This window comes from Zingiber officinale, chromosome 4B (genome assembly GCF_018446385.1).
Source record: "Zingiber officinale cultivar Zhangliang chromosome 4B, Zo_v1.1, whole genome shotgun sequence".
Lineage (NCBI taxonomy): Eukaryota > Viridiplantae > Streptophyta > Magnoliopsida > Zingiberales > Zingiberaceae > Zingiber > Zingiber officinale.
The window spans coordinates 684133-698837 of record NC_055993.1 but is presented as its reverse complement, the minus strand read 5'-3'; the positions used below and the strand labels follow the sequence as shown (position 1 = coordinate 698837).

Below are 14705 nucleotides of genomic sequence, written 5' to 3'. Positions count from 1 at the left end.
TGAATAGAATTACTTGATTTACAAAATTGTAGGATTAAACCCCACAAAAAAACTAATACTTATGCACAGTGAAGTTTAACATAAGAGTAGTTCCTTGAGTAATAGTGAATAAGCAAGGTTTCAAGTAGACAAAAATAAGGAAGTGATTTAACTAAGGATCTTTTTTGTGATATTAAAATAGTTCAAAATATCTGTATGCTTCTGTTCTGTAATAAGCATGTTACCAGTAACCTAGGCAGCAAATTTGTAACTACAAGGACTTCACCAATTTTCCGTCTTAATGGTATTGATAACTCATGTTTACTTGGTTAAGAAAGTGAAAAAGAGGAACTTGTTAGACAGAAAGTAGGGCTCTCATGTCTTAGCAACATAACATCAAACAAGTTATCGCTTGGTCCAAAAACGTAGTACGCCCAAAAGACCGCGGAAATTTCCACTGCAAAATTTTACAACTAATTGAAATGCCATCCTAAGTCGTCCATGAAGCAAACAAAGAACTTCCCTAGCAAAATCATGGAGATAAAAGAGGAGCGGGGGCAGTGCCTGCACGTTAGCGAAGTGAACGCATCGCTGCGGCGGAACCACCATGAAGCAGCGGCGATGATGCTAGATAACACCGAGAAGGAGACTGGTTTGAGGATGGAAACCTGATGTCGCTCTGGTTCGCAATCGACCAGTAGGAGCTCTGTTGCACGGTTCAAAGGAGAAAGGCGAGTGGGTAGGGAAACGTTTGCTATGAGCCTGCGTTGATAACCAATGAGAGCGAATTTTAGTCCCACATCGTTTAACACTAGAGGGATAGAGCTGACTCTACTGTATAAAAGAGAGGCGGTGTACTACCTTGAACCATACTTACCTGGACGGGGTCGACGGGCGATCAATAAAGCTCGTGGCCTAAATCAACGGTCTCCATTGCACCAAGGAGGGGCGTTGGTTTACCATCTCCCCAAGTGGGAGAGTGGACGTCATAATTTGTGATAGAGGGGGTACGCGCTTGCGCGGCCCCTGCCAATTTTATTCAAAATATTTCTAATTCAATCAGTAGTAGCTTTAATTTTATAAATTAAAAACTACGAAATGATATTCAGATAACATTTTTGAGATTTGTTTAGAGACGATGTAGCTACTTGGTTAAATACTTTATCGTCCAAGTTAAGTGTTAATTATTTAGATAGTGTATAAATTATTAGTTTGACAGCACTGCACATTTGACACCCAAAAGACCTTGGAAATTTCCAAGGCAAAATTTTACAACTAATTGAAATGCTAAGTCGTCCATGAACAAACAGCTTCCCTAGCAAAATCATGGAGATAAAAGAGGAGTGGGGGGCAGTACCTGTACGTTAGCGAAGTCTCGCTGTTCGCAATCGACCAAGAGGAACCTTTGTTGCCCGGTTCAAAGGAGAAAGGCAAGTGGGGAGGAAAACGAAGCAATTTAGTTTTGCTATGATCCCTCACGATACTCAATGAGAGCGGTTTTTAGTCCCACAGCGTTCAGCGATAGAAGGTCAAGCAGGCGATACTGTATAAGACAGAAGCTGTGTCCAACATCAAAACATACTTACCTGGACGGGGTCGACGGGCGATCAGAAAGACTCGTGACCTAGATCAACGACTTCCATTCCACCAAGGAAGGGCGTTGGTTTACCATCTCCCCACGTGGGAGAGTGGACGTTATAATTTGTGACAGAGGGGGTACGCGCTTGCGCGGCCCCTGTCAATATTAATTTAAATTGTTTTAATGTCAATCATAGTTAAATTCTAAAAGCCTATAAGGTGATACGGACTCCACTATGCAAACGATATGAAGCTTTTATAACATGAACATGCAAGACGCATGGTTTCACTTATTTTGTTCGTCATGTTCTACTCCATTGAGTATCTGAAGCAAAGTCACTTGCTATTTTGAAACAGTGGTTCTCTGCAACCGTTCATTACCTTATGCGACGAAACCAAACGTGAAGGTCATGCCAATCTCCTCTTCGAAACTAAACTGACGAGAAAGTATAAGTCGTTCTTCACGAGAACTTGGAGACAAAAAAGCTGGTGGAACTTGCACGTTAGTGAAGTGACGGCGTTGCTCCTGCCGAACCATGCACTATGAAACTGCAGAAGGGAGGCAGGTTGGAAACTTGATGTTGCTCGGTTGTCCGCTTCAAAGGAGAAGGGACGAAGGTTTCAGTAGTCCCACATCGTGAATGAGAAAAGGGAGAGAGTAAGCGGAGGTGCATAAGAGGCGAGATGTGTGCAACAAGTAGACGTTGTTGTTTTACCTTCTCGACAAGTGAGAGAATGGACGTTATAATTTATGTTAGAGGGGTACGCGCATGCGCGGCCCTACCAACAATATTGACCCTCTATGCCTTAATTAGGGTAATTAATTACGGATAATCAGACAATAAAATAATTTTAATCGAATAACACACTTCGAAACAAAAACTACTATCTTGTGGAAAAATAAACACACATATGTATGAACAAATTAAATATAGCCAAAAAAAAAAAAGTAGTTCATACAATAATACTAGAGAAATAATAATACTTTGTGAATAATTTATGCAAAAAGGTGTTTTTTGAACTAAAAATTTATGGTATTTTTTCTCATTTTTTTTCTTTCTTTTCAAAGAATTTCTAATTTATTTGACACTTTTAACTTGTATAGAAAGCCACTAGCTAACAAATATCAAATGACTTTGGCTTTAAGAAAAGAACGTGAAATCATAACAAAGTTCTATATATATATATATATATATATATATATATATTTTGGTATCAAATATTTAATTTATGTGGAGTCCATTATAAAAAGTATTCTTAAATACCTAAAAAAATTAAAAAGAGAGAGAAGTTTCCATATCACCTTATTGAATTATCTATTAATTTTTATATTTTTTCTTAATTATTAATGTTATTAAGTTAACAACCATCTGATGATATTAAAATTTTGGATGGCATTTTTTAAAAAAAAAACTAAACTTTGAGAAGTAAAAAAAATTGCATTCTTTTTTTTTTTTTTTAAAAAAAAGAAATAAAACGAGATATTCTATGGTGTGAAAATAATATACCATTTGAAGGAGCCACTCGATTCGTTCCTCAATAACCGCCTCACGCTGTAATGACGGCGGCTATATCGCCTATCCATCCGACGGCCGTGATTTAATCCATCACCTCCGGCTTTCTCCTCCGATTTCTTGCCGGCCTCCTCCTCCTCCTCTCTCTCTCTCTCTCCTGCTTCTTCTCCACGCGCCCCCAGAACCGAGGAAAACCACCCGTGCTCCCTCCAGGTCTGCGGCGGAAGCTGGTGGAGCTCCGAAGATGGTTCCTGACCACCTGAAACCCTAGGCTCCAACTTAGATCCATCCCTCTTCCTCCGATTGATGGGATCCGGAGCGTGCGCCATGGAGGTTGTCGGAAGCCCCAGATTCGCTGTGGCGTGCATTGTAGGGGGTCTCCTCCTCGCTCTTTCCTTTCTCCCCGGGGTGAGGCTCCCCGGGATCCGCCGCCGGAGGAAGCGTCCGGTAAGGGTCTACATGGACGGGTGCTTCGACATGATGCACTACGGCCACTGCAATGCCCTGCGCCAGGCCCGGGCGCTCGGAGATCAGCTAGTTGTTGGGGTGGTGAGCGATGAAGAGATCAAGGCGAATAAGGGGCCGCCTGTCACTCCTCTCCATGAAAGGTGGACATTTGACATCTTATTAAGGGTTAACCTGAGGAGTATAGGATTTTAAACTGTAACTTGTCTTTGACTTCTTTTTCTTTTTTAAAAAAGTGCTCTGGCAATTGCTCGGTTTTATTGTGTACTTTTAGGTCAATTAATTGCCAATCTTTCGTTTTCTCGTAGTCTTGACTTTGGTTTCGCTACGTTAACTGATGTTTTCCCCCCTTTACCCGTATTCCTAATATATGACTCTAAACAGTACTTCATAATTAGGGCTTACTGCATCCTTCTGTCACTGGTTAGCATTGATTTTTTGCCTCAATAGTAGTAACTGTAATTAAAAACTTCAATTTGATGATGATTACTTCCTTTTATTTCAGTGGTTGAAATACAAATCTTATCTTTGAATTGTTGTGTTGGCTCTCAGGTTCGCCCTAAAGAAGTCAGAAATAAAGACCAATTTGTTTGAGCACTTGATAATTGACAATTGTTTGAAATTTTTTACTACCTTCATGTTAATTTTTAATTTTGTTTCTACTATAATTCTTTTCCATGAGTTCATCATTCAAATTCTCCAGATTCAAGTTTTGATGGATGTCTAATTTGAGAGGTTGCTGTTTTGATGTCCTCAACCGCTTACTACCAAACATGAATTGACACTTTAACTATCATGATGCTATTTCATCTTCTTTTGCTAAGGTTGATATGCTTTACTATATCCCAACTTTTCAAACATGTAAGGACACAGTGACGGCTTCCATTTCAGTCAATTCCTTGATTGTGATGGTATCAACAATCCCTTCATTTCCCTTGATTTCCCCTCTAGGTTAGAAAATTTATATGGATCTGATGTTAGATATGATTGTGATGGTATCAACAATCCCTAGATTTCCCCTCTCAAATTGATTCATAAAGAAAAAACTATGGCAGTGTAGTGTGATGCTCTTGCCTGAGTTAAGGGCTAACATGTAAGTTGTATTATTGTAGCAATATTAACCATAAAAGTTTAAGATGTTGCATTATATCTTGTTATAATCACTTTGAGTACATCTCATCTCAAACTCATATGCATTCTCGTTTATACTAAACCACAATTTTTATCTATCAGTTGATTCACTTTCTCCTCTTTCCTTTTTCCTTTTTCTTAGTCTTCTTTCGTAACTGTCAAGTCATCTGGATTGGCCAATTAAGAATAACTTATTATGTCTATGTAAAAGTCTTCATTACGCCAATTATGGTCTTAGTTTCAGTGACATCAGTTAGCTTTGCACTTCATGGTTACATAAAGATCTAAACATGATCACTTTTGTAATTCTTTCATATTTCCTATTTTGATAGGATGATTATGGTAGGTGCAGTGAAGTGGGTTGATGAGGTCATTCAAGATGCCCCTTATGCTATAACTGAAGAATTCATGAATAAGTTGTTTACTGAATACCAGATAGATTATATTATCCATGGGGATGATCCTTGTCTGCTTCCTGATGGTACTGATGCATATGCCCTGGCCAAGAAGGCTGGTCGATATAAACAAATTAAAAGAACTGAAGGAGTATCGAGCACCGATATTGTCGGTACTGATCATGCACTTTAATTTATCATTTGCCTTTAATTTCTAGCATTCTTTTGTAACCCGAATGCCAAATCGGTAGGATTAAAATATAGGAATTCTTGCTAGAGTACCTGTTAAGTTTGATTTAGATTATTTAGTGACAAGTGACAACATATTCAAGCACAATCTTGTTAGCAGATCATAAAATATATTTTTTGATGCTCTCAACAGATTCCTCATTACAAGGTCTTCAGTTGCTTATCAGCATCCCTTAGATTTTCAAATTCATATCATCCATCGTAGAAGTGCATAAATTGATTTGTTGTTGTGAATTTGATCCAGTTCAGCTTTCAATATTTGCTACATGATCGGCTTGCATTCATCTTAAAACATGTGACTACCTGTTCAATTTTATCATAATGCATACCTTGCCGCATTAAGATCCATGTGGAAGATTTTTGCCCCTAGGTAAAGTGCTGTGTTGGCAACACAGATCTGCATTTTGCATTCTGCAAAGTTTTCACATTGGCCTATCACTGTCATTACCTTTGTATTTGTCTCCATCTGGGAATTTCTAGATCTATATAGTGGTCTAAATATATTTTTTTGCTTTCTATTTTGACACAGCACTAAATTGAAATCATCAACTAACATAGAAAATTAACATAAAATTAATGAAATTAGGGATAACTACCTCACACAGCAAAAGAACACATGCATATCAAGCTGAAGAGATTAAAGCTAAATTTTATAAATTATAAATTGAAAAAAATACATTGAAACAACAACTCTTTTATAGATTCTAGATTCAATTGTAAATCAAAAGGACTCCTTTCAAATTAGAAGATAATCCAATCAAATTAATAAATATTAAACTTTCAACACCTAAAATACGGCAATTACCAAATCAATTAGAGAATTAAAATTTGAATCAATGTCTTTTGATTGTGTGCATCATTCTCCTCCAATGAGTAAAACTAAACCATTTATGAGATGTTAGAATCTCTGATTGGGCTGACCTTTACAACGTGTAAGGAAAAACAATACCATTATTTGATTCTTGTCCTTCAAGCACTATAATATCTTTATTATCTTGTTCTTTGGCCGTCTCTTCCAATGAGAAATTGATGTTTTGTGTTCTTCCTCTAGCTTCAACTTGGCTTCTTTCCTTTTTGGTTGTCCTTTACAACGAATAAGAAAATATTTCTATTTGCCATAGATTGAGTATGATGCCCATTCCTACTCAATGGTCATGGGGATTGAAAGTTGCAATGCCAAGGATGAATATGTAGAGACAACTTGTGACAAAATCAATACTGATACTACCACTGGTTGTATTCCCTATATAACATTGTCCAGTTTTCTCATTTATCAATGTTTTAGTTTCTTTCTTTTATTCTAGAGTCCATTAAACTTAACTTGTCTCTTAGCACATTTGAATTCTATGCTGGTACCTATTGAAATTAGCATATGCAGGTCGCATGCTACTTTGTGTAAGGGAGAGATCACTTGGTGGTAGTAATCATTCTTCTTTGCAAAGGCAGTTCAGCCATGGACACAACCAGAAAGTTGACGACGCAGGGTCTGCTGCAGGAACTCGGATATCCCATTTCTTGCCTACATCTCGGCGAATAGTGCAATTTTCAAATGGCAAGGTATAATACTAGAGCATTTTCTATATTAAATGCTATTATTATAGTTGGCATATTTGCTACTATCTTTTGACTAAAAATTATATTCCAACTAGAAAATTCATTTCTTGACAATTGGCATCACTTTTCTATTGGTGAATAGTTTGAGATTTTGTTAGTGTTTGTCAAAAAGGATGTGCTTGTGGTCTTGTACTAAAATAATAGTTCACCAAATTTTGTTGAAGAATAACAATGTTCTTTGTTGTAATTGAGCTTTGTCAATTATATCAACACCACTTGCAGTGTGTGACATACATTCTAATTTTATGTTTTCATACATTGTGTTACTCTTGGGAGATACAAATTAACAATCAGTAAACACAAGGCTATGCAAACAGATTATTCTGAGATATGCTGAGTCAGCAGGTTCTTGTGTTTGTGTTCTTACCACAGGAAGTGTCTTTTAATTTAATCATTATAAATACTGTGTGAAGTTAACAGCTCTAGCTATCTGAAACATTGTTAGTGTAATTTTAAATTCTTGTTCTTTTCTATATATATATATATATATATATATTTTATTTTGGCTTCAAGTCTAGTCATGGTATTTGTCCTTACCTTATTTTTTTCCCCCATTTTTTATACAGGGTCCAGGTCCTGATGCACGTATAATTTACATGGATGGTGCATTTGATTTATTCCATGCCGGACATGTGGAGGTGTGATATGCTTTCTTTTCCACTGTTTATACTGCAGCAATTGTATGACTCCATTTTGTATGCATGACATTTAAAAGGAAATTTGACTTTTAGGAAATTTGTGCTATTTAAAATATTCAAAACACAAGTCCACTGCATTACCAACTCCAGGACAATTAAAGCTCATCATTGGATGTTGCATCATTCAGATTCTCATTCTTCCTAGATTTTGAGTAGTCCTTTTGTACCATTAGAAAAAGATAGGATGTTTCAATTGAGAAACATCATCAGAAATTAGGAACCTGATAGCTTCATTATGATTCTCTCCTTATAGCAGAGGGGAAACTTCATATGAAACATTTTGCCATTCCTAATGTATCAAACTTTTAGTTGAATAAGGTTAATCACACCAATTGCAAAAGCCCTAATTTAATTAGTATCAATTGAAGTAATTGATAACAATGGATAGAGTTGGTATCTAATTTTTTGAAATACTATAAGGACATCCTAGTGGTGTCTTTTCAAGGCTTTCATTCCTTGATGTGATCAAGGCTGAGAATCTACAAGTTCGGATGTGTCTTTTGTGTCTTGTTACTAACATGGTAGCATTGCATGCTTCATACAATAGCAGTGATCTCTGTTGTTCAGTCATCAGTTGATCCCGGTTTCTTTGCGACATTATTGTCATCATTCCATTTTCTGTCTGTCTACTAAATTACAGTGTGGACAGTTCATAACACGATGAGTAGCATAATCCAAAAACCTAAAAACACACCATGCTCCTTAATGGACCAAAAGTCAAGCAGTTCCTATTGGATCTTCCTAAAGGGTAGCAAATTCGCATCACTGAACCATCCTCAAAGGTAGTAACTGGATTTTAATGGATATGTGTACACTTATTCGTCTGAACAGTAATGATTTTGCCAATTTCATCCACTCCTGGTGTCGTCACTTTCCAAACAACCTATTAAAAAAATAAAGCTAATAAACATTTAACCAAAAAAAGTGCATTAATGAACAATCAAGGGCAAAAAAATATGACAAGAAATTATGAGATGTGCTTTGAATAACCTTCTATATTTGTAACAAATGTAATAATAATGCTTGAATGAAGTTATAATGTTAAATAATAAACAATGTTAAACAAAAAATGCATACCATGGTTAAATAAATAAAATATGATGGAGCATATATTATAGGTGCTACAAGGTATTGGGATAGGATCTACATACAAAAGGACAAAAAATGTTGGAATTTAAAGAAGCTACAGCATATATAATTAGTATATGAGAATTGAGAAGACCAAAGAGTGTGGTCCTCATTCCTCACTGTTGAAGATGTTAGGTGGTCCTCATTTCTTATCTTCTTAGTTAAATGAGATGAAACAAGAAGACTGAAGATTTTAAAATAACAAGTGAAAGCGTTGCCTACTCAACCTCCTCACCTCACAACCGACAACTTCCAAGCTACCAAGCCAAGCAGCAAAAACCTTTGCTGTGTTGAGAGGAATGTGACTGCTGCAGTAATCAGTATAGAAGAACCCTTCACTGGTTGGGTAGTTATGAGCACTCAAAAAACCCATGTCGCTGCCACCTCTATGAATATTTCCTGTGTTGGAATGCTGAAATACCAGCCTACCCTGAATATATTGCTCTGTGGACAAAGGGGGGAGGCTGGGTTTACTTCTCATCCCCTCACCTCTCAAGATTGCACCGTAATGTATCCATTTTATGACTACTAATTTCTCATTTCTCAACAATTAAAATTATTACTTTGCTGTTTTATGTCGTAGATAGTAAATATTCTATGTTATGGTCATGGTTCTAGCATAGTTGAGGCAATTCTTTTGTCTTGGACTTTGAAGTAACATTTAATAGCAACCTTTCAGTCACTCTAAAAGGTCAAACATCCAGCTAGTGCACTGGGAAGTATTACAGCATTTTCCTTTTCCGTTAGAGTTGCTTGTTAAAAAAATTGTTAATTGCTTTATTTCCGGACTGATCTATTTTTGCCAAGATATGGTCTTCCATTGCCCTGACTATTGTCTTCATGTGCAGATCCTACGACTTGCTCGAGAACTTGGAGATTTCCTTCTTGTAGGAATTCATACAGATCAAACAATCAGGTTGCTTTACTCAGTTTCAAGCTCATTTATCAATTAATTGGGAAAGTTGGTCAGAGAAATAATCATTGTATATATATTTCATTTGTAGTGCCACTCGAGGACATCATCGTCCAATAATGAATCTCCATGAGAGAAGCTTGAGTGTTTTGGCTTGCCGCTATGTAGATGAAGTGATAATTGGTGCCCCTTGGGAAATTTCGAAGGATATGGTTAGTGCCTATTAAACTGCTTGTGTGTGACCCAAGGTCTTTAGAAAATACCTCACTAACAAAAAAATGATCTCTTTATCAAAACCTTGGTTTGGTTGTATGAAGAAGCTAACCTAATGTTTCTTCATCTGTATGGTTATTGACAATATAAAAGGGGTAAATGCCTCAAATCATATATAAGTATTGGGTTTTCTGCTACAGCATATACCAATTTTTCATTGCACTAGAACTTTCATAAGTGAATAATTTTGATCTCTCTGGAAATTAATCTGACCTAAGGGGACGAACTGAGACACCTAGTCAGCATTTGACTATCAAAAAGAATAATACCTTACTATTCTTCATTTTGTTTCCGTCTTTCTTTGTTGTTCCTCTATACTAATTGGAGTCATCGCCATCAAAGTTGCTATAGTTGGAGGTCAGACTTGTATGTAGCACATGTTATACAAAAGTGCTGCTTTGTCCACCTCGCTTGACTTCTGACAATAGTAACTCTGACAGTAGTGACTTTGATGGAAACGATTGGCTACAAGAGAGAAGGGGAGAAAAAAATAGAAGACAAGATGGAGTAGGGAAGGAATTTCTATTATTTATTTATTTATGAATAAATTTGGTGAATGGACATCCTAGATAATTTTCCATCACCCCCTTCAATAATTTAATTTTGGAGTTTTGATAATTTCTTCAATTGTGATAACTTCATATATGCAACTGTATTTAAAATTAGTTTATGAGTTTGGCAATGATCCTGTCCGAAAACGGTGGAGACAGCTAGCTGGAGATGTGGCTCAGCGGTTGACCTTGCGAAGACTCCTCTCCGATCTGTAAAACCAAGAACGTCAGTGTCGGACTAGGGAAGGGGTTCCCGACGTTGGTCCTTCGACGCTCAAGTTAGTTACCGGAATAGTGGAAAGACAGTGAAGAACTATAGCAACAACAAAAGCTCTAGCACAGATAATGCATATCTCCGTCGGTGCATGGATCCCCCTTTATATAGTGTTCCAATAGTAGACTTGCATGCTTCTGAAGGCACATGCACATTTTCCCTACTATCCTATGCAAAGACACATCAAAAAAGTGTCTGACACCATTCCTTAACAGGGTGTGCAAATCCCTGACAGGACAATGGAAGCTTCTGTCGCACGATTTGCTCAACATGCCCTATTGTCAACGACACCAACTCCCAGAAGGATACAATGAGCTAAGCAAGGAGTCCCACTGTTTAGCCGAGCTATGGAACCGCTCGGCCGGGATTCTCCGCCCGGTTGATCTCAACTGTTCTTCTTGTCTCTCAGCTCGGTAGGTGATTCCTCGCGTGACCGGCCATGCGGTCCGGTCGGACTAGCCTTTGCAGGGTCATCACACCTAAGCCTCTGATGTCCTCTCTATAGTTGATCGGGCCGGATGAGCGATTTGCCCAAGCGAGCCCCCCGGTCGAACGAACCCTTTAAGCTCGCTCGGCTCGTTGCCGTCCGCTCGGACAACTTTGGTGACCAGGCTATTCTTGCCTTTGACCGCCTTGATTTTGACTTCCACGTCAGCTGTTGTTCCCGCCTTTGACTCATACTTGGTAGTCTCCCTTTACCACCGTATCAGGCAATATGCCCCATAATTTTGTATGATTTGAAGCATTTACCCAGTAAAAGACATGGGTTCCATTGATAATCATAAGTTTGGTTGAAGGATGTTTTCATGAAGTTTGTTCATATCCCAGCTTGTGTGTCCTTGTTGGAATTTTGTATGGTTTTCTGATTCAAAAAATGCTGATGACCAGCTGCTTCTCGATCTATTTTCGACACATTTCTGATGCCACGAGTCAGAATCCTGTGTGTATGTTGCAGTCACCAACCTTTGACATTTATATGACAATTTTAAATATACAGATAATTTCTATTAGGTAGATTGATTGTCAGTCTGAGAATTTGGCTGATGAACTTGAATGCTGTGGTACTAATTATATATTAATATCTTTCTTATTATTTTTCAGTATATGGATGCTTGTATGAGTGTTGGCTATTTATTTGCTTCGTTCGTTTGCTTTTCAGCAGCAAATTTCTGCATGAGCCAGCATTTGTGGTGGTAGCTGCTAGATTAAGCTGACCTTTCTTGTTTGTGTACCTACAGATTACTACATTTAATATCTCATTGGTTGTTCATGGAACTATAGCTGAAAATATGGATTTCCTAAAGGTACTGCTATGATTTTGAATGATATAACACCAACAGAAGTTGGATAACGGGGCTACTCACACTTTTTTTTTGTCTGTGTAGGAGGATTCAAATCCATACGCTGTTCCCATGGCTATGGGAATCTACAAGCAACTACAAAGTCCTTTGAGCATCACAACTAGTACGATCATAAAGAGGATTGTTGCTAACCACGAAGCATATCAGGTATGTTCAAATAGGTCTTGACCCTATCGTATTCTCAAACTTTTTCTTAATTATTATTTTCATTTTTTAACATCATCCTATTATCATCCTAGTTTTTTTTTTTTAAAAAAAAAAATCATATTCTAAGTGATTCTCAAATATTATCTTTAATTGGAGTAATTAACTGACTGTCACATATTCTATAGCAGTGTAACAAATCACACTTGGCTAATTTATCCTACAAGCCAAGTTGCTTATGCTTGTCCATCCTTCTTGCTCTTCTTACATTGTAATTTGAAAAGGCAAGTTATTTGTGCCATCTGATCCCTATGATGTTTGGAGGTGTCATTAATTTTGCGTCAGTCGCCAGCTTGGTCTAATATTAGCAGCTACTAGTCGCAACTAGTTGATCTTACCCTTTACTAAATCTGCTCAGTCAGAAACATCTTCCTCAACTATTGTTCCGAGTATTTCACATTTCCAGTTTTAGGTCGTTGCTTACTGTTTTAATCTACTCTTCTGTATCGCTAGAACATCTCGATATTGTGCAACTTTATGTGGGCATGCTTTGCTTTTATTTTCTTTGGTGGGTTCATGATGCCAACTTAGTTTCTGTACTTTCTCTACCTGCAGAAAAGAAATGAGAAGAAAGAAGCTAGTGAAAGGAAGTACTATGAGAGCAAGAGCTACGTCTCTGGAGACTGACTCTGCACAACGTTTACCAGGAAAAGTTATTTCCAGAATCTGGAAGCAGCGATCGCGATATCAAGTCGGTTCCTCAGCTCGAATTTTGTTCATTTTATATTTTTCAGGTCAATATGCAGTCACATAATCAGTTAATAGGCTGGAAGGTTGCCAAGGTATCACTAGCTTGGGGCACCAATTGTTTGATTCGCGTATCTCTTTATTAGTAATTTTGATCCTGCTATTCCAGCCCGAGCTGTTTTGTTTCTAATGAACATTATTTATCGTCTGTATTTAGTAGATTCAGCAACCAGTATCTAATATAATTTTGTTTCGTTTAGATTGAAGGAAAATTCTAAGATACAAATGACCTGATATAAACATATTATATTTTTATAATAAACATTGCAATAAAGTATGTTTTTTTATTGGAATGTTAAAAAGTTTTTTTAAATTTGTTTTTAAAATAACATTTTCCATTTCAATCTATTTTTATTTTTGATGGTTGTTGTAGCAGTTAAGGAGAAAATAGCCATAATATTGATTAATGTTAGTTAGAAATAAATTGTTTAAATAGCAATAAGTATGATTCATAATTTTTTTTTTCTAACTAAGTATCTAGTTTTTTTTTTTTTAAAGAATCCATTAATTCAGGAGGTGATCTATCCTGTCGATTTTTTTCTTTTTAATAGACAATCCGGTTAAATTCGGAAGCACAAGCATCTCGATGTTTAGCAGCTAATTTGTAAGTATGATTTATAATTATTATAATATAATGTTAATAGAAGAGATGATTGTTACGATTGTAGTAATTATTATGTCGTAATTTATATAACATAATATTATATTATCAGTCTGATGAGAAATAAAGTGTTCATACTGTATTGTAATTGATACGGTGATGGTGAGAAATTTTATCCTGCTGTTATGGTGAAGGTCAAAGTTAAGACGGTGAATACATATAGTGAATCGATCGGTTAAGCGAATCATGCTCCGACCGGGGCCTTGACCCGTTGTCGACCTCGACATGGGGAGCATTCAAACACCCACGCTCAAGGGAGAACGATGTGCTGAAGCCGGACCGAGCGGTTTATCCGTTCGGCCTAGTAACAGACTTGACATCAACCGAGCACGCGGACAGTGGACTTCCGGTCGAGCGACTATACCACTCGGCTCAGTAACATCGCACGCGGATAGTGGACTTTCGGCTGAGCTATTATCTCGCTCGGCCTGACAGCAGACATTACGTGGACAGTAGAACTCCAGCTGAGCGACTATTTTACTCGGCCAAGCAACAGACACAGCAGACTATCTTTTGATATCTTTTTGGGAGCTAGTGTCGCTGACATGCGGCATGGTCAGACAGAGGATCGTACGGCGGAAGCTTCCACTGTCACTTCAGAGATATGCTCGACCCGTTAAGGTACTGTGTCAGAGATACTTTACTAATACGTCTTTTCATGGAAAGCTTTGAGATACGTAGCCACTTTGGGAAACATGCACGCGCGCTATCGAAGCTGTATATAAAGGGAAGGGTCCAAGTATCAGTGGAAGTATGCGATATTTTACTGTTGCGCTATAGTTCTTGCTGCTCCGCTTACTGCTTCTTCTTCTTCTTCATCGGAGACTGACTTGAGCGTTGGAGGGTCATCGCAGGAGATCCCTTCCCTGACTCGACACTGAAACTACTTGTGTTGCAGGACCGGAGCGAAGTCTACAAAAAGTCAATAAGAGCACCGTATCTTTAGCATCTGTCTCATTGAATTTCAGAC

At 37.5% G+C, this 14705-nt stretch overlaps 1 protein-coding gene and 2 non-coding genes across 3 annotated transcripts; all 3 read left to right on the top strand.

Moving 5' to 3' along the window:
* The first annotated feature begins 848 nt into the window (after nt 1-848).
* Nucleotides 849-1009, top strand: LOC121979019. Its single transcript, XR_006111307.1, has one exon. It is a non-coding gene; the product is annotated as a U1 spliceosomal RNA (small nuclear RNA).
* A 548-nt stretch (nt 1010-1557) lies between these two features.
* Nucleotides 1558-1718, top strand: LOC121979031. The gene has a single exon (XR_006111312.1). It is a non-coding gene; the product is annotated as a U1 spliceosomal RNA (small nuclear RNA).
* A 1374-nt stretch (nt 1719-3092) lies between these two features.
* LOC121974321 (ethanolamine-phosphate cytidylyltransferase-like) lies at nt 3093-13273 on the top strand. The gene is made up of 9 exons (XM_042525321.1): nt 3093-3679; nt 5000-5235; nt 6690-6868; nt 7492-7563; nt 9600-9667; nt 9756-9876; nt 12001-12066; nt 12148-12270; nt 12883-13273. Exons 1-9 carry the CDS (start codon nt 3378-3380, stop codon nt 12952-12954), a joined length of 1239 nt encoding a protein of 412 aa, XP_042381255.1. The 5' UTR covers nt 3093-3377; the 3' UTR covers nt 12955-13273.
* Nucleotides 13274-14705: the final 1432 nt, after the last annotated feature.